Genomic DNA, 19,607 nt, shown 5'->3' on the forward strand with positions numbered 1-19,607 from the left:
TGCTAATTTTATAGATTAATTTCGATATATTGGATCAGTAGTGAGGTTGAACATATGGAGTAATTGGTGTTTCCTCTTATGAAATGTGTGCTTATTTTTCTGTTGGGGTTTCATTGCTTCTCTTATTATCATGAGCTTTTTATATAATTAAAAATGACCTTCCCTTAGTTTATGGGCTGCTTGGAGGTAACTTGTAGAAGAAAGGAGCAAGAAATAGGCTGTTGGAGTGTGATTAAAACCTGGAAAACAAAATAGGGCTGGTGGAAAATCAAGATGGGTCAGTGGATTAGAGATGCACTTACATGTACACATCAGAGTATTCATAGTAGAGTGGTTGGGTAGTCACCTAGAAAGATAGGTTATGCTTAGAGCGTGGGATGTTTGAATCCGTAAACCTGCATTTGAGTCAGTTACGATAACAAGATAAAAAACTGAAGAAGTAGATGACCAAGGTGGAGTGGAGGAGGAGGTCTTTCTAGAGGTAGCATAAGTGAACTGAGAGGCAGGATACTGCCTGATTATCCGTGCACTTGTTGGAATTTCTTAAGATGATGGCAGGATGATTGGGAGAGCTGGTAACAAACAGCTGGCAAACTGAATGATGGCGGCCAGAGAGGGAGAGAGTATGGCAGCACCAGGTTGCAGAAATCTGAAGGGACTGACCTAGAGAGAAAAAACAGTGTTTAATACATTTGTAGAATAGAAGGAATGGAATTAGGGTACAAATTTTATAATATACATTAGACATTTATATAAAAGATACTTCATTTTTGAAAGAACTTTTCTACTTCTGTATCATTTCTATCTTGCTCAGAGCAAAACATAGTAATTACTATTCTCATGGATAAGCTGCTCCATCCTTTTAGGCAGTAACTCTTATCTTTATGTTTCACATCATCATTTACATTGTTTCAAAATGAAATTATACTCCACTGAAATTAAAAGAGCCTGAAGAAATTAGAGCAAACAGTAGCACAAGTTCATGTGGATGAATGCTAGAGGCTTAAGGATTTTTACATACTGATTTAGTAACACTATCTACTGGTACAAACTGATTTATTCATATTATATGAACTGCAAAAATAGAAATAAAAGCTACTTTAACAAAAAATAAATTCAAGAATAAGGTCACTAAATATAAATGCCACTCATTGCCTTGATAAATATTTAAATTATACTGAATTCAAGTCTCAGAGAAAAAGATTGGAAACAGTTACAAAAGAAGGTCTTGTATATTATCAGGTCCATTTTTGTTTTTATTTATTTTTATTTTATGTTTTTGGTACCGGGGATCGAACTTAGGACCTTGTCCTTGCGAGGCAGGCAGTGGAACCACTGAGCTAAATCCCTGGCCAGGTCCATTTGTAAAACAATTGAGATCCTTTGGGAAAATTGTTTAAATCTTTCTTTTTTATCAGAGATTTCTGTTGGTTCTTTTGTTGGTAATACGCTTCTTTCTGTACCCCTATAGTATATTTTGCCTTTGATTTTATCATTGGATTCTTATTTACTTTCATCCTCCTTTTAAAAAATTATTGTTATTTTTGGTGGTTCAGTTTGGGGAATTGAACCCCATGGCGTCACGCTGCCCTCTTTTTTATTTTTCATTTTGGGATAAGAGTCTCCGAAAGTTGCCCAGGCAAAGCTTTAACTTGCCATCCTCCTGTCTCAGCCTCCAAGAGTGCTGGGATGTTGTTGTTTAAATTCTTCTTATTTTAAAAGTCTGTTTTTAAAAAAAAGTTTATTTTTTGGTATGTTTTAGGTATATAGTATAATGAATGACATTTATCATTGGAAATTTACACCTTTACCTAATCTCGCTTGGTTCTTGTTTTTGCCCCCTTCCCCTGCCTTCCCTTCAACCCCACCATCCCTCCCTATTTAACAAGGCTTTTGTTTCCATTTTTTCATTTTCTCATATTAATTCCATTCCTTTCTTTCCTTTCCCCTCCCCCTCCCCTTCCCCTTCCCCTTTGCCCCTTTTCTTCCTATTTCACATTATCTATTATAACTTTTAGTCCTTATTTACACTTTAAGTTTCTCACACTAGAGAAGCTATTCAGTATTTATACATGTGTGTCCTATTTATTTCACTTAAGAGTATCACCTCAATGTGCATCCATTTAGCTATGTCTCTAATTTCTCATTTTTTATGGCTGAGTAGTACTCTATTTTATTAAAAAACCCACATAAAATCTGGTTTCTTAGGATTACCCTGTGTTCATCTTACTAGTCAGCCAGTGGATGGGTAGAGGTTATGTTCAAATATCAAGAGCCAGCAAGTCTTTTGTGCTTTACTGGTGCATCTTTCTGTGGGTTTAGGAATGGGCATGTTCAAAGTTCTGTTTTCCTGTTTGCCTGGGTTATAGTTTTTCCCAGGTTCTTTTAAATCTCTTGTGCTCTTATGCACATTGTTAGGGTTGGCCAGAAATATGAATCTCAGAGATCTCTTTTCCTTTGGGGTGTACATACATATCTTTATCTCTGTTTGGACTGTAGCCACAGGCTGTAGAGCTACTGTTTTTTTTTTTCTCCATTAAGCTTATTGGTACATTTTAGGTATACAATACAGTTATATTTGTCATTGGGATCTTGTACCTTTACATGATGTATCGTGGTTCTTATTTTTTCCCCATTCCCCTGCCCACCCTTCCCTATTTGCAAAGACATTGTTTCCATGTTTTTCTTTTCCTTATATTTTTTCTTTTCCCTTCTTTCCTTTCTCCTACCCCTCCCACTTCCCCTACTCCATTAGACATTTTCTTCCTAGTTCACAATATCAATTATACATTTTGATTCTTGTTTACACTTATAGTTTTTCACACCAGAGAAACTATTCGGTATTTACACATGTGTGTCCTATTTATTTCACTTAAGAGTATAGCCTCAGTGTGCATCCACTTAGCTACAGATGTCTCCAGTTTCTCATTCTTTATAGCTGAGTAGTACTCCATTTTAAAAAACAACTACATCTTTGCAGTCTCCAATTGATAGGCAATTGAGCTGTTTCCAAGTTTTAGCTATTACAAATTGTGCCACTATAAACATGGGTGTACATGTATCATTGTGTGATTCTTTTAATTCTTTTGGGAAAATACCTAGTAGAGGAATATAGCTGGGTCAAATGGGACGTCCAATCCTAGTTCTTTGAGGTATCTCCATACTGATTTCCACAGTGGTTGCACCAGTCTGCACTCCCACCAACAATGGAGAAGGGTTCCTTTCTCCCCACACCCCAGCCAGCATTTGTTATTGGTTGACTTCATGATAACAGCCATTCTTTCTGATGTGAGGTGAAATCTTAGCGTTGTTTTCATCTGCATCTCTTGAATGACCAGTGATGTTGAACATTTTTTCCTTTTTTACAATTTTATTTTATTGGTACACGTTAGGTATATAATACAATGAGATGCATCATTGGAAATTTGCACCTTTGCATAAGCTCTCTTGGTTCTTGTTTTTTCCCCCTTCCCCTGCCCTCCCTTCAACCCCTCCATCCCTCCCTATTTAACAAGACTTTGTTTCCATTTTTTCATTTTCTCATATTAATTCCATTCCCTTCTTTCCTTTCTCCTCCCCCTCCCACTTCCCCTTCCCCTTGGCCCCTTTTCCTATTTCACATTATCTATTATACCTTTTAGTCCTTATTTACATTTTCAGTTTCTCACACATGTGTATTTACACGTGTGTCCTATTTATTTCACTTAAGAGTATCGCCTCAATGTGCATCCATTTACCTATAAATGTCTCTAATTCTCTTTTTTATGGCTGAGTAGTACTCCATTTTATAAAAAAAACCACATTTTCTTTATCCAGTCTCCAGTTGATGGGCATTTGAGCTGTTTCCAAGCTTTAGCTATTACAGACTGCTGCTGTGAACATGGGTGCACATATATCACTGTGGTATGATTCTTTTTTTCTTTGGTACTGGGGATCGAACTCGGGTCCTTGTGCTTGCGCAGCAGGTGGCGAAACCACTGAGCTAAATCCCCGGCCCATGATTCTTTTAATTCTTTGGGGAGGATACCCACCAGGGGGATAGCTGGGTCAAATGGGACTTCCAGTCCTAGTTCTTTGAGGTATCTCCATACTGATTTCCATAGTGGTTGCACCAGTCTATACTCCCACCAGCAGTGGAGCAGGGTTCCTCTTTCCCCACAGCCCCACCAGCATTTGTTTTTGGTTGATTTCTTGAGAGCAGCCATTCTTTCTGGAGTGAGGTGGAATCTCACTGTTGTTTTCATCTGCATCTTATGTTTATTTGCTTTTACTTCTTTGCCTGAGAAATGTCTGTTCATTTCAGATGCCCATTTTTGAATTGGGTCTTTATATTTGGGTATCTGATTTTTTTAAGCTCTTTATATATTCTAGATAGTAGCCCTTTGTCTGAGGAACAGCTGGTAAAAATTTTCCCCACATTGTAGGTTGTCTTGTAGAGCCACTGCTTATCCTTTCCTGCTGGCCACCCTTTAAAAAGTCACTTCCTCTGACAGTGACACTGGATGTCGGCTTGGCCCACCACTTCTGATCAGCAGAGCCTCTCAACTCTGGTGGAGAAACTGCTAGCCTTCGTGGTCTGTTTCCGTAGCAGAGCTGCCATGCATGCTGAGGCAGTGTCTCAGTGTTCTTTTTTTATTTTATTTTATTTTTATTTTCGCGCCTGTGTTCTTATCTGAAGTAAGACAGTTTTTCAAGCATGAATGCTTCTCAGGTTTCTGAGATGGTTTTTTGGTCAAATTTGTCCAGCTTCAAGGTTGATTTTTTTTTTTTTTTTTTTTTAAAGGAGAGAAGATTTACTGTTTTCACTGAGTTGTAGTTGCAAGAACCACTCTTCCCTGTGCCTGTTCTTGCCTTGAGATTATCTTAAAAATAAATGCATTTTTGTTCTAGCTAAACAAGTTTATAAAGAGAATCTCTAAAGATTTTTATATTTATATCCTGTATTCTTAAAATTATAAATAAGAAAATTTATATATTGTCACATATATGGGTAGTATATTGCTCTTATTTAATTGCACTTTGCAAATGAAGAAAATTCGCTTCATTAAATTAGAGAATTTGCTCAAGCTTACAAAAATGGGCCTATAAAGAAAAGTTTTTCAGTAGTTTATAAGTTGACTTTGCAGATAATTTTGAATGGGAATTTCAAAGACATTTTTAGCAATGACCCCTCCCCCCCTCCCTAATTGAACCCAGAGCCTTAGCATCAAGCTACATATCCAGGTCATTTTTTAACTTTTTTGAGACAGGGTCTCACTAAGGTGCCACAAGCCTATCCTCAAACTTGTGATCTTCCCACCTCAGCCTCCCAGAGTGATGGGAATATAATTGTGTGCCACTATGTTTTTAAAATGATAGCCTCTTAGGTAATAACGTACAAACATAATTTATAAAAGCAGAAAATTATCATGATATGATATGAAAAATTTGGTTGAATACATAATATTCCACATCTTTAAAACATAAATGTGCCATTATAAATAAACCATGCCAAACCTGGGAAATCTTGGCAATTTCTCCAAGCCTTCTTAATTTATAGACAGGAACAACAGTCCAGAGATGTTAAGCCACCCATCCGAGGTCACTGAACAAACATACTGCATTTGCTATTGTAGAATAAGTTGTCTGCTTTCAAATGGTTTTTTAAAAAAATGTATTATCATGTACTTTGTTTAGAACTTTCATAAAAGAGTTGCTCTCTAATTGTACCAATTACTATTTAATCAGTTATTTTTCTTGTTTACTGCTATGGTATTTTTTCTTTGAATATTGTACAGAAAGGCTCAGTCAAATATGAAAACCTTGGATTCAGAAACATGGGTCAAAGGTACAAGTCATAAATAAATTATAATTTTAAAAAGATTCATACTAAACACATTTACATTTCACCATAGTTTAAAAATATTTGCCAAAATATCTCTTCTCTGTTAAATCACTTTCACTCCCAAGATGCACTTGTTTCCTAATGGCATTCACAGTACAATTGAAATTAGTTACATAAATGAGATTGACAATGGCTGTTTTGTTGTGTTCAAGACTCCAGAATCTTTTTTTTGGTACTGGAGATCGAACTCAGGTCTTTGTGCTTGCACAGCGGGTGGCGAAACCACTGAGCTAAATCCCTGGCTGAGACTCCAGAATCTTGATTGCCTAAACTGAGGTAAAGTTTTAAAACTTTTGTTCCTCAAGACCTCATTTTCTTTATATCTTGATCGTTTGTTTTTTATTGATTCCAAAATATCAAGCAAGATTGAAAATAACTGAGCATTTTGCCAAAAAATGGAAAAATATAATTTTAGAAGGTTATTATGAAAGTTGTTTTACCTCATTTCGATTTAAAAACAATAAAAACATCAGATTACAAAACTACCACATATTTTGCAGTTGACAACCTAATGTTCTGGGATATTTCAGAGACTCTTGTTCTAATTCTGGCTTGGGAGTGTGTAGACAAAGAGGGACCTGGTTAATGCGTTCAGGGACTGGACCAGCTACTGCCCCTTAACCCTTGACCCTAAATTTCAAGCCTTCTCCAGAGTTCAGGCCTGACTGCTGAGTTTCTTCATAGAAACCTCTCACTGAGATCTAGAATTCCATCTCTGGAGACAGATAAAAGTTTCAGAGGATCAGGCCTACCCTGTTAAAACAAGCTGCAGCGGATAAAGTTGGAAATAAGATAGGGCTGCAAGTATTCCACAGGATTAGACTATATTGGGCAGGCCCAGTTAGATACAAAGAGACCATACCCCAAGGCCTTTTGTTTGTAGGGGCAGACTGGGTATTAAGCCAGCTAAAGTCCCTAGGGTGAGTGGATGGGAGATTTCTGAGAAGGCTGACATTTGACAGGCCACCATGGATCTTGGTGTTTTTACCAATAACCATTCTTGCTGAAGGAGCTTGACTTCTTTAAGTTGCCAGCCCGGTCCTCGAGCATCAGGTAGTTGGGCAGGACACTCAGGAACGTTGCATCAGTTCTATACCTGCACCAGTACTGGGCTGCAAGGCTCCCAGTCCCACTGCTGATCCTGTCTGGCTTCCTAACACCTTGCAGGCTGGGGTCACCAAGTAGGTGGCACAGCGCTTACAGGAGCCAGGCCACTCAAGCGCATTACCAGTGTGGCACCTTGGCATTCTTGTGACCATGCACAGCTGGCAGGTGCAGCGGTGTAGCCACCATATGAATGTGCATTTGTGTCAACCAGTGTGTTCCTGTGCTGTGTGACCTCCACCAGCTGCAGTGTCATCTCGAGATTGCCACTCTTGGCCTTCTGTAGAGCTGTGAAGCCAGACATGAAGTCACACTGACTGCCAGGTGTTAGTCTCATTAGCAGCAGCCACTCGTACACATTGGGCACCAGGGGCATGGCAGATGGCAGACTGCAGTAGGTACCTCCTCGGGTTGGACTCAGCCCAGGCCCAGGCCAGACTCATCCTGACAACCACCTTCAGAACATCAGGGAGCCACACAGGCTCGGCTTCTCTGACAGCTCCTTGGGCAGGAGGACACGCATTCTTCTTCAGGGCACTTGGCATCTGGGGGCACCCTGCAAACCAGGCCTCTCATGTGCACTGTGGGGCCGGAATGGACCCTGGCCGGTGGAGTTGGGGGCCTGGTGAGGTCTCTGCCATTTCCCCCCTTGGGTAACACCCACCCCCACCCCCCTACTAGGGATTGAACTCATGAGCTTGAGCTTTTGAGGCAGGTGTGGCACCACTGAGCTAAATCCCCCACCCCCTCCTTAGGTAACTTTTAAAAGGGTTGATGGTCATTTAGTTAAATGAAAGCTGATGCATTAGGAAAGTAGATAGTACAGTCATGTAAATCAATCTGAATTTCTTTGGGACTGATAGGAATTAACTTCATTCCTTCTCTAATGCTTTTTATGTCTGAGTTTCAGATCTACATTTTTCTTTTTTTTTTTTTGGTCCTTGGGACCTTGGGATCGTACTCGGGTCCTTGCGCTCGCGCAAACCACTGAGCTAAATCCCCCAGCCCTCAGATCTACATTTTTCTTTCTCTGAAGAACTTCTTTTAACATTGCTTGCAAAGCAGATCTGACTGCAAATTTCCTTAATTTTTGTCTGAGAAAGTCTGTATTTCTCCACTTTTTTCTTTTTTGTACACAGTACTTTTTTCATAATACTAGCTAAAAGCTCATTAACAGGAGGGTAGCCAAACTGTGGGATATGTACACAATCTCCTTTACTTCTGAAGGATCATTTTGCTAGTGTATATTGGTTTTTTCTTTCAACACTTTGAATGTTTCACACCACCCTCTTGCTTGCGTGGTTTCTTTCTTTTTCTTTTTTTTTTTTTTTTGGTATTAGGGATCAAACTCAGGACCTTGTGCTTGCTAGGCAGGCACAGTGCCACTGAGCTAAATACTTGGCCCTCTTGCATGGTTTCTTGAGAAGCTGGAGGTAATTATTTGTTGCTCAGTGGGTGTGGTATTTCTCTAGTTTCTTTCAAGATTTTTGTCTCCCCATGTTGTCTTTGGATTTCCCTAGAGAATTTTTTTTTTTTTTTGGTACCGGGGATCAAACTCGGGTCCTTGCGCTTGCAAGACAGGCGGCGGAACCACTGAGCTAAATCCCCAGCCCCAACCAACCCTAGAGAATTCTTTTTGTTTTTTTTTTTGAGTGGGTGGGTTGGTTTCTTTTCTTGCTTTCCTCCGCGCTCCTACTTGTTGGGTGGTGTTCCTCTTATTTCTCGAGAATTCTTAAGTGAAGTCTAATGCAGGAAGATCTTTTAGTTGTAATCCCTTGAATTTTTATGCAACTAGGCTCAGTCACTCTGGGAGGTGAGGAAAAGTCATTTTCACCACTACCACCAAAAAAGGTGGTCTAAAAATGCATCCTATGGACTCATTGGTTATTAGAGACAGAATTCATTGTACCTTGTGCATTCATTGTACCTTGGTCTTTCATGTCAGCTAATCTACAAATTAGCATCCTTTGAGAGGACCAAAGTGTCAGGCTGTATTGGAAGCTTTCCAGTAAGCTGTGACAGTTGTACCTTTGGGAGTCACTTTTACCTTTGGGATACGGATGCAGTTTTTATCTTTGGGACTCTACAGCCCTAATGACCCCTTTAAACAACAATACTCTGGAATTGAAGTTATTCCTTTTGTTATACATAATGACGTTTTTTATTCCTAAAAATGCGTTTGCATTCAAGACAATTAGGTCTAACTTCAGTATAGCTGTACTAGCTTACTTTTAAGTATTATGATTCAATATTCCTAGGGTCCTGGCTTTATAAAATGTTGCAGTTCTAGTTTCCAGCCTTAGCTAACCTGTGCTGTGTTTTCTGTTTAGGTGTAGATTTGAAAACCTGAGACCTCTGCCCATTTGGGCAGTATCTCTGTTCTCTCTCCCAGGAGTTACTTTTCTGCTTGTTAGGTGTCTCTTTCATTTCTGAATCTTGAGGATTCCCTTTTATTTCATGTCCAGCAGTATGGTTAATTTTTTTCTCCTAATTTATCCAGCATCTCTTTGTGTTTGCAGTAGGGAAGGGTGTGTTTTGGCTCAGGTGGTGATGATAGTCTGTTTTCCATGCACAGTTTGCCTTATTGCTTGGGACGGGAATTCTTATGCTTTCATACACTTAGCCTTTGATACATATTGGAATCATCTGAGAAGCTTTAAATAGTATTGCTTCCTGGGTTCCCTGCCAGAAAATCATGTAATTGCTCTGGAATAAAGCCTTGGCTTTGGGACTTTTAAAGGCTGCCCAGGTGATTCTACACTTGATCTTGGCCAGAAGGCTGAGAAGCGATTTCCCAGGTGATTCTAATGTGTAGCCAAGTCTGAGAACTACTACTTAGTCTTTAGCTGTGACCACCTGTGAAATACATTGGTACCTAAGCCGCTTTGGGAGAAAGTTGTATTGGGAAGTAGAGAGAAGCAGTTTTAGTAGGTTTTGCTACTCCATGTATTTAAGGTCCAATTGTTACTGGAGGTAGATTTGTGTATTAACCTGGTAGATCAGGTTAAATACCTTCCTCCATTTCTACTATTTTTCCCGATCCTTTGGGCTTTAGAGATTTTGATTAAGATGAGCATGTCTCTAAATTAGGCTTTTCTCTGTGTACCAACCCAAATATTTTTCTCATTAAAAAAGTTAGCTCTGGGCTGGGGATTTAGCTCAGTGGTTTCGCCGCCTGCTGCACAAGCTCAGGGACCTGAGTTCAATCCCCGGTACCAAAAAAAAAAAGTTAGCTCTAACAGACATGTTGGGTATTTTAAGAGGCCTAAATGTAGTATATTTCCAGCTTTGATTTTAATTCACTGTTTCTCTTGGTGGTTTTACAAGTTTTCCATAAACCATGCCTATTGGTGAGTAATAAAAGCGTTATGAGAAGAACCTTCTGTCCTGTACTGATTAGAAAGCCAAGCATGTCTGTAATATTCCTGTTAAGTTTAGGAGGAATGTGTAACTTTGGGACAGCCGTGTCATGGGAGAAATGACAGTAAGCAGTGAACAACAAAACTCACTATTCTTGCTGTTCATTGCTGTTCAGGCTGCTGACTTACTTGATATTCTTTATTACAGATTTAAAAGGTTTATTTTATTTTTATTTTTTGGTACTGAGGATCGAACTCGGGTCCTTGAGCTTGTGAGGTAGGCGGCGGAACCACTGAGCTAAATCCCCGGCCCTAAAAAGTTTTTTTTAAACTCAGAACTGTATTGATTTCCGGGTATCTAATTACAGGTCCTTACTACTTTGAAAGGTCTGTTGTATTGTTGTTAGTGAGGACAACCTGATGTTTTTGATTCTCCATGAGCCTTGATTATTCCTCTCCTTTTACTCTCAGAGGCTCTTCTATAGATTGCATTTTTTGGTTTCAAAAGGGAAACAGATTATCTCAGGAAAATCAGTTGCTCAGAGTGCAGGCTCCTCTGAAAAATGGATTACTATCTCTTTACTTACAAAATTGAAAGCTTAGTACAAAACATTATTTGAATAGATGTCTGTATTTGGCTTAAAAAACTTCAGACAGACCAAGTGTGGTGGCACATACCTGTAATCTGACCTACTTAGGAAGCTGAGGAGGTTGAGAAGTTCAAGGCCAGCCTGGTCAATGTAGCAAGAACTTGTCTCAAAATAAAGAAATAAAAAGAGCTGGGGATATCATTCATTACTCCCTTGATTCAAACCCCAGTATGGGGAACAAAATCAAGCAACACAAAATGATGTATAGTAAAGAAAAACTAGTCTTCTCAGTTTTATCTGAGCTGTATTATATTGATGCCATGTTCCTTTGATTTAATGTGATGAAAATGTCACTTTTAACATTTTTTCCCCAAAATTCATTGCAGCATTCTATGAGAAAAGCACCATATAACCTCCACTAGTGAGGCATTCTCCAAAATACTTGATCATTATCCCCCAAAACTGCCATAGTTACCAAAATCAAGGACAGTCTGAGAAAGTATCACAGCCAAGAGAAGCCTAAGGAGGCATGGCATCTAAATGTGACACGCTGTTGTGGGTGGGGTCCTGGGGCAGCAAAAGGAAATCTCAGCAAACTGAACTTTAGTTAATAAGGATGCATTAATTCTGGTACATTAATTGTAGGGAATGTATCATACTCATATAAGATGTTACTAATAGGGGAAACTGAGTGTGAAGTGTACAGAATCTTCTCTGTGCTGTCCTCTCAATTTTTATGTAAATCTAAAACTTTTCTAAAAAATAAAGTTTAAAAAGTCTTCCTTTTCTTAACTCCTAATACCCTGGTCCAAAGAGAATAACTTCTTGTCATTTTCTTTGGATTCCTTTGAGAGAAACTTGAGAATGTTGCCAAAAGGGACTTTGATCCTTTTAGTGATGTAGTTTTTATAACCAGAATGTATTAATATATTATGTAAATTGTTCTAGATCACTAAAAATACAGTAAGTTCTGAATAATTTTAATAATTTTTATGCTGTGAGCATAGAATAGTTTGTATTTTTAACTGTGTGTCTATCATTTAAAAAACTTGAGTAGTGGGGAGTGGGCTTTGAGGTCCCAGAGAGAATGATCTAGTATTTTTTAGTGTTTAATTAGTGTAGAAAAAAATCAATATACAATATTTCAAAAAGTAGAATTAGATTAAAGTAGATAAAAGTCACATTCTTTAGCTACATTTATCAAGAATATTTAACCATCTTGGTTTCTAGATATATATATATAAGCTATACCTTACTGTAGGTTTTTCCTTGTTTGGATTATACAGTAGTACAAGTGGCTGAGTACTGAAAAATTTTACTATTGGCCCTAAACTCCTTAATACAAAATAAAATATTTAAATAATGTTAGTCCTGTGTAAATACAATAAACAGTTGCTGAAGGGCTATTACTCCAAGGAATAGCTGGATTTTGACATGTAACTTTTTTTTTTTTTTTCCTTAAAGAGATGTAAAAGCTGGAAATATTCTTCTTGGAGAAGATGGCTCAGTACAGATTGCAGGTAATGATGAGTTTTTTTAATTTAGTAGAACCACATTACTTAGCTTTTACGTTTACTTAACCAGTGTTTTCTCGTATGTTGATATATCACTTCTCACTCTCCAGATACCTTCCTATTTGTCCCTTGCTTCTGATCTACCATTGGTAGACATTTTTCTGCATTTTACTCATTACTCTCCAGTTGTCCAATCCTCACTCTCATTAGGATCTTCTGCTATGGTAGTGTTCTGTACTTCCCTCTAAAGGAGAAATCATCAAAAATCCTCACCATGTTTAAGAATAAATATACTGTAGAGAGGTAATAAAGATCTCCTTTTGTGCTGAGAAAAGTGGAGTATTTGTCAGTGAGGAAGAGGTGTCTAAGAAGTGGATGTGCACTTCAGGCTGTTTCAGAGCTAAGGGATAAAGTAGAGGCCAGGGCCTGCCCCAGTTGGCTACTCTGATGAAACACTGCCTCCCTTAGCCTGGTCCCGGACTGCTGGAACAATCAAATGTTCACCAGGAGGAAGATAATCGCTCAAACCTCAAATTATTTCAACTCGTGGAGGATAATTTAGGCAAACATCTTCTTGTCTTTGAGGTAAAGAAACATTTTAACCAAGCCACATAAAGATCCAAGAGAAATGTGATTGCTTTAAAATTAGCTACTTCAGGGGCCAGGGATTTAGCTCAGTGGTTTCGCCTCCTGCTGTGCAAGTGCAAGTGCAAGGACCTGAGTTCGATCCCTGGTACCCAAAAAAAAAAAAAAATTAGCTACTTCTGTTTATCAAAAAAGAAATTAAATAGCTTATCACTGTGGTAAAAGTGCAAGCCACAGAGTAGCTATTTGCAGCATAAATAATTGCTAGAAGGTTAAATGTAGAATGTGCAAAGAACTCGCTAAGGGAAAAAGACATACAATAAACTGGGCAGAAGACTGGCATAGACACTTCCCAAATGAAGATATTGTGCAAATACAAACATAGTATTAAATACAAAGTAAAAGCACATTGGGATAACACTTTCAATTAATTGGCCAGGCAGAAACATCTGGCAGTACCAAATGTTGGTGTAGATATAAAGCAAGGGAGAAAAATCTCATTCTGATAGTGGGAGTATAAAATGGTACAACTATTAAAGTTGAAGATGTGGATACTGTAAGACTATGGTTCTTATATGCATAGCCTAGAGAAACTGACCTTTAAGCAATCCTAATTATTAGGAGGTTGAAGCAATCTTAATATCCTTCATTAGAAAAGTATATAAATAAATTGGGTAATTTGTATACCAGAATAGTATATAATGATGAAAATAAATAGAACTACAGCTACATACAAAAACATTAATAAATCATAAAATTATAGTGTTATAGGTTGGACATGGGCATGCTTGTCCAGAATGGCACTATGGCCCATGATCGATACCAACCTGGAATTCAGGAAAGCTCTTTTTTTATTATTTGGGGAAGGGGTGTTTGAGACAGAGTCTCGCTATTGTAGTTCAAGCTGGCCTTGAACTGGCTATGTAGCCCAGCCTGGCCTCCATTTCCCAGTGATCCTCCTGCCTTAGCCTTTTGAATGCTGAGAGTGTAGGCATACACCACCATGCCCAGTTCAGAAACAATCTTGCTGTCTCTCTTCCCCTCACCCATGTCCAGCTTTTAGCCAACATTGTCTCTTTAATTTTTACATTTAAAAATTTTTTTATTATGATAAAATATAACACAAAATTTACCATTTTAATCATTCTTAGGTGTACAGTTCTGTGCTATCAAGTGCATTCATATTGTGTAACCCATACCATCATCTATCCAGAACTTTTCCTCTTCCTTGACTAAAACTCTGTACCTATTAAAACTAATTTCCCAATCCCCCCCCCCTTTCCCTGGGAACAACTACTATTTTACTTCTTGCCTTTATGAATTTAACTACTCTAAGTACATCGTAAGTGGGATCATACAATGTTTGTTTGTTCTTTAGTGATTGGCTTGTTTTATTTAATACACTATTGTTAAGGTTCATCCATGTTGTAGCATGTGTTGGAAATTATTTAATTTTTAAAGTTGAATAATGATTTCATTGTGTGTATATAGAACCTTTTGCTTATCTGTCCATTCATCAGTGGACATTTAGGTTGTCTCTGCCTTTTATTTGTTTTCAACAATACTTCTGTGAACAAGTGTTTACATACATGTGGAGTCTGTGCTACCATTTCTTTTGTGTATATATTTATATGTAGAATTGCTGAATCATATGATAATTCTGTGTTTGAGTTTTTGAGGACCTACCATTTTGCACCATAGGTGGACCATTTTATATTCTTATCAATCCAGAGGTGTTTCAGTTTCTCCACATCCTAGGCACACTAATTTTATTTTTAAAATAGTAACCATTCTAATGGGTGTGAGGTACTATCTATCTCATCATGGTTTTGATTTGTAATTGCTTAATGGTGAGTGATGTAGAGTGTCTTGTCTTGTATTTATTTATTGGCCATTTGTTTATTTTCTTTGGTGAAATGTCCGGTTAAGTTCTTTTACCATTTTTAATTGGACTTTGTTTCTGTTGTTAAACTGTAGGAATTCCTTAATATAGTCTGTCAGTCTCTGTCAGATGTATGGTTTGTATGTATTTTCTCCTGAACTATGGCTTGCTTTTCATTTTGTTAATAGTGACGTTTTAAAAATTTCTGAAGTGCAGTTTATCTACTTTTTCTTTTGTTGCCTGGGATTCAGTGTCATGTCCAAGAAATCATTACTAAATCCAGTGTTGTGAAGCTTTTCTCCTGTGTTTTTTTTTTTAGCTAAGAAATTTTTATTAGTACACATTTGCAGTAAATAATGATCACATTCATTGTGAGGAGTTAGTACAGGTACAGAACCCCTGTGTTTTCTTATAAGAGTATGTAGTTTCAAGAGTTATAATTTTTTCACTTGATCTTAGCCAAAAGGCTGAGAAGCGATCAAGAGTTATAATTTTTTCATACCTTATTGTAGCATTTATGATAGAATATGGTAAATACCTGATCCTAACCTTTGTATAAGGCACGGACCGTATCTCTTTTGATTATCACATTTGATTGTGCCGTCTTGTAGGCACCAAAGTCCATTTTGTACTTCATTGAAATTGTGTTATCAAAGGAGCTAAAAGGATTTTTTTTCCCCACATTTTAGTTACTCTTTAGTTGGCAGTTTAAAACAACAGGTTCCTGTTATGGTTAAATTCGCCATGTTCCTTTGTATTGTATCTGTGGAAGTTATTTAAAGAGAATATTTTGGTTAAGTGGATATTTTCAGTTAAATTCTTTACCTAAATGTTTTAACTCAAGTCTTCAGGGTTGAAAATCCTACTTGTGAAGAAGTAGTGATACACAGGCTGAAGATCCAAACATTTTGAATCATCATTAAATTTTAGATTTAAAATTCTAGGTATTTCTGGGTATTTTAAAGCTACTTGGAGGCTTTTGGTATGTTTTAAAAAATTTTTAAAACCTCATAATTGAATCTAAAGATACACTGTTCATAATTTGGTTAGTCTTAATTATATTTAAGTATTCTATGGCATAGGTTTGTTTTATTAGTATACGTACCAAGTAGTTGCTGAGTACTTTTTATATTATAGAAACTATTCTATTTATAATTCATTTAATCTTTTAAAATGGCATTATTTGGGTAGGTATTGTTATTACCTGATGAAGAAACTGTAGAACAAGAATAGAAAGTAGCTGCTCAAGTTCAGCTAGCAAGTGGTAGAGCTGAATTCACTGGAATGTAGTTTTTTTTTCTTGAATATACTTTTAAATGTTTACTTTTTATGGTTTTTATGAATGGAACAACATCTTGAAGTTCCAGTAAATTAATTTTTAAAACATGTGTTTTGTGTAGACTTGCTATTTTACATAGTAACAAGCAAATGATTGCTTAAGATGAGTGAATTCATAGGCTTCTGAATTTAGAACTTTAAAGTTTACAGTACTAAAATTATCTTTCACACTGAGTTTGTACATAATTCATCCTTTTTTTAAATACAGACCCATTTTACATACTGCTTTGTGTTCTGAAATAGACATAAAATAAGAGGGGAGTCAAGATAAGGTGTACTGGGCCGGGGATTTAGCTCAGTGGTTTCGCTGCCTGCTGCTCAAGAGCAAGGACCTGAGTTCGATCCCCAGTACCAAAAAAAAAAAAAAAAAGATAAGGTGTATTAAAATTGTTGGTTAAAGTATATAGAAGTCTCTCTATAATTGGTAGGGTTCTTTCACCTGAAACTGTCACCTAACAAAACAGAAATTTTTGAAATAGACTGGCAATACACAGAATCAAAGAAGAGGCTAACAGCAAGCCTCAGGATGAGTAGGAACCTGGTTGTACTGATGACCTTCAGGATGCTCCTGCTAGGATTACTCAGGTCTAGTGATCCTCACTTTTCTTATTTTTCCATTTGAACTTTAGATTTCCAGGAGACTATGATTGGTCTAGCTTGGATTAAAGTGTCTAACCCTGGCTCAAATCTGTTGTGCCTTGGGGTCCAGGTCACAGAACACAGGTACATGACCAGAGCTGTTCTTAGAGGAGGAGCAATCATGGTGAGATAAGCAGTTCTCAGTGACTTGGCTTCAGTAATTTGAGATAAAATCTGTATAGAGAAAATCCTGAGGCTTTAAAGAGATAAACTGAGTTTACCAATGTCATATATCTGTAAAAAGGCTGAGTTATGACATGATTGGGTTACTCCTCTTTGTTGTTGTTGTTACCGGGGATTGAACTAGGGACCTTGTGCTTGCAAGGCAGGCGGCAGCACCACTGAGCTAAATCCCCGGCCCTGGGTTACTAATTGTAATTGATTGGGGGCCAGCTTCTTGAGAGCTTTTTGAATGACAAGCTAAAAAGGATTGATTTTGTTCTATAGGGTTGTTTAAGCTGAGTCAGGTCAGAGTGGTAATTGAAAGAAGATGAAAGAAGGAAGGATGAATATGAGAGTGGTATGTAGAGTGGATGGGGCAAGGAGTTGAATGTGAGATGATGATGCATGAGTGTGGAAAAGAATGAGTGAGGGACCTCTTAAGCTGTGTCTCAATTTAGTCATGATTCCACCAAAAAGAAGAGAAAATATCACGTTATTTTCTTGCTTAGGTGTAGGATAGTGACTGCCTTTCCTGTCCATTGAGATAGTTACTGTGTTTTTTTTTTTTTAATAGCAAAACATTTATTGGTACATTTTAGGTATACATGATAACACTCATCGTAGGGAATTTGTACCTATACATGATACATCCCGCCTCCTTTTTCCCCTCCCCTCCCCCCTCCCTATATACTAAAACTTTGAGTTATTGTCTTTTTAATACCGTATCCTTGCATTATATTTCAGACTTTGGGGTTAGTGCTTTTTTAGCAACTGGCGGTGATATTACCCGAAACAAAGTGAGAAAGACCTTTGTTGGCACACCTTGCTGGATGGCACCTGAGGTTATGGAACAGGTACTGTGATTTTTGTCTTTTTAAAATGGTTTAGGGTTTTGTTATGAAACTGAAAATACTTAGTAGTCTTTGCTTTTGTTTGGTATACCAGCTTAGCTTTGGGAAATACATGTCTCTGTTTCTTGTTAAATACTCTTAAAAAGAAAACCAAAAAACACCTCAGAACTTAACAGAGGACATATGAAACTCAAGATTTATACTAAAGCAATATAAGGAATAATATAATCTGGATTAAAAAAACTTCTTAGTATAAATTATGACTTTGTCATTTTACATGTAGTTTTCACTGCTATATTTCTTAAAGGACTAGTTGTCTCTACCTGCCCATTTCCCATTTGCATATCAAATAATTGCAGCCTATTGACACTCTTCCCGTCACTTTGAGGAAAATGCTCATTCTCAAATCCAGTGCTCATTTCTGATTCTTTAGTTTATTTGTCTGTTTGGTGGCATCTGAAAGTTAGGATATTCCAACATTATTTGCTTTGTTAGCTTTCTTACTGCAGTTTCCTCATTCTTCTCCTGAGCATCAGGCCATTTCTCTGACTGCTTTTCTGGCTGTCCATCTACTCCTAAATGACACTCTCTCACAGAACCGTGTTCTAGGGCTCTTCCCTTCTCTGACTGCATGTACTCCCCAGATACTCTCATCTCTGCTTCTTATTAATGATTCCTAAATTATATCTAATCCAGTCTTGTTTTCTGTTTCCAGGTAGGTGTTTCCAATTCTATATGGTTGCTTTATATAAATGTTTTATATCAAACTCAGTATGTTAAGAACTAAATTCACTTTTTACTCTACTTTAATCATTTAATCATTTGTATTACCTCTATTGTTAAGGGAAGTTTTCCTACAGCAAGGTAATAGGATGGCTGAACACACAGTATCTGATCCTGTACAGATTAGATTGACAGCTGTTTATTAGTCACAGCCTGGGGGAAGACCCTGCATGCTACACAGGACTATGTGAGGCTGCACTCGGGAACAGAGTGAGCAAACATAGTCTAAGGGATAAAAACTTGTTTCTTTAGGAGGATGTGATTGGCTCTAATGGAGTGGAAACCTACTCAGGGATAAACAAGAAGTGTACCTGGTGTGTTTGAGAAAGAGGGTTTTTGAGGTAGAGAACATTATCTGCTGCAGCACAGTGGGGAGGTGTATTGGTTAGCTTTTAGTTGCTGTGACTAAACTACCTGACAAAAGCAACTTAAAGGGTTTATTTTGCTTATGGCTTCAAAAGTTTTAGTCTATGGTCAGCTGGCCCCAAGGTAGAAACATCATGGCAGAAGGACATGGTTTTGAAAACCTCCTTATTTCATGCAGCTGGGAAGCAGAAGGGTAGGAAAAGAGCCAGAGAGGAAAGAACTAGGGACTGGAAACAGTTTGCAAGTTTACACCCAGAATTTTCTTTATGAATCGCAGACATATCTCAAGTCAGACTAGTTGGCAGTAAGATTAACATCACAGGAGGGTAACTTACCTTTGGGTCATTAGAGGCCCTCCTGATGACAGAGCAGTATATAATATTAAGTCTTAATGTTAGGTCTTATACCCGAAACTCCTGAAATATGTTCTCTTGTGCCTAGGATAGAAAATGAAAATGTCTAAATGTATAATATGCTGATAGGGAGTATAAGACAAAATTTGCCAACATACACCAACAAATTAAAAAATGTTCACACTTTTTGTAACATT

At 37.6% G+C, this 19,607-nt stretch overlaps 1 protein-coding gene across 4 annotated transcripts in view; it reads left to right on the forward strand.

Annotated features, from left to right (window-relative positions):
* The window catches only part of Oxsr1 (oxidative stress responsive kinase 1), a 122,030-nt gene that overhangs the window by 48,719 nt on the left and 53,704 nt on the right, over window positions 1-19,607 (forward strand). For all 4 annotated transcript variants that reach the window (XM_087216642.1, XM_004835252.4, XM_021259963.2 and 1 more), the window contains exons 5-6: window positions 12,402-12,457; window positions 17,802-17,911. In XM_087216642.1, coding sequence (XP_087072768.1) covers window positions 12,402-12,457; window positions 17,802-17,911 — 166 coding nt within the window. The remainder of the gene's footprint in view (window positions 1-12,401; window positions 12,458-17,801; window positions 17,912-19,607) is intronic.

The sequence above is a fragment of the Heterocephalus glaber genome, unplaced genomic scaffold (assembly GCF_053883595.1).
Source record: "Heterocephalus glaber isolate CG9 unplaced genomic scaffold, H.glaber_assembly_v1.0 deba00000122, whole genome shotgun sequence".
NCBI lineage: Eukaryota > Metazoa > Chordata > Mammalia > Rodentia > Bathyergidae > Heterocephalus > Heterocephalus glaber.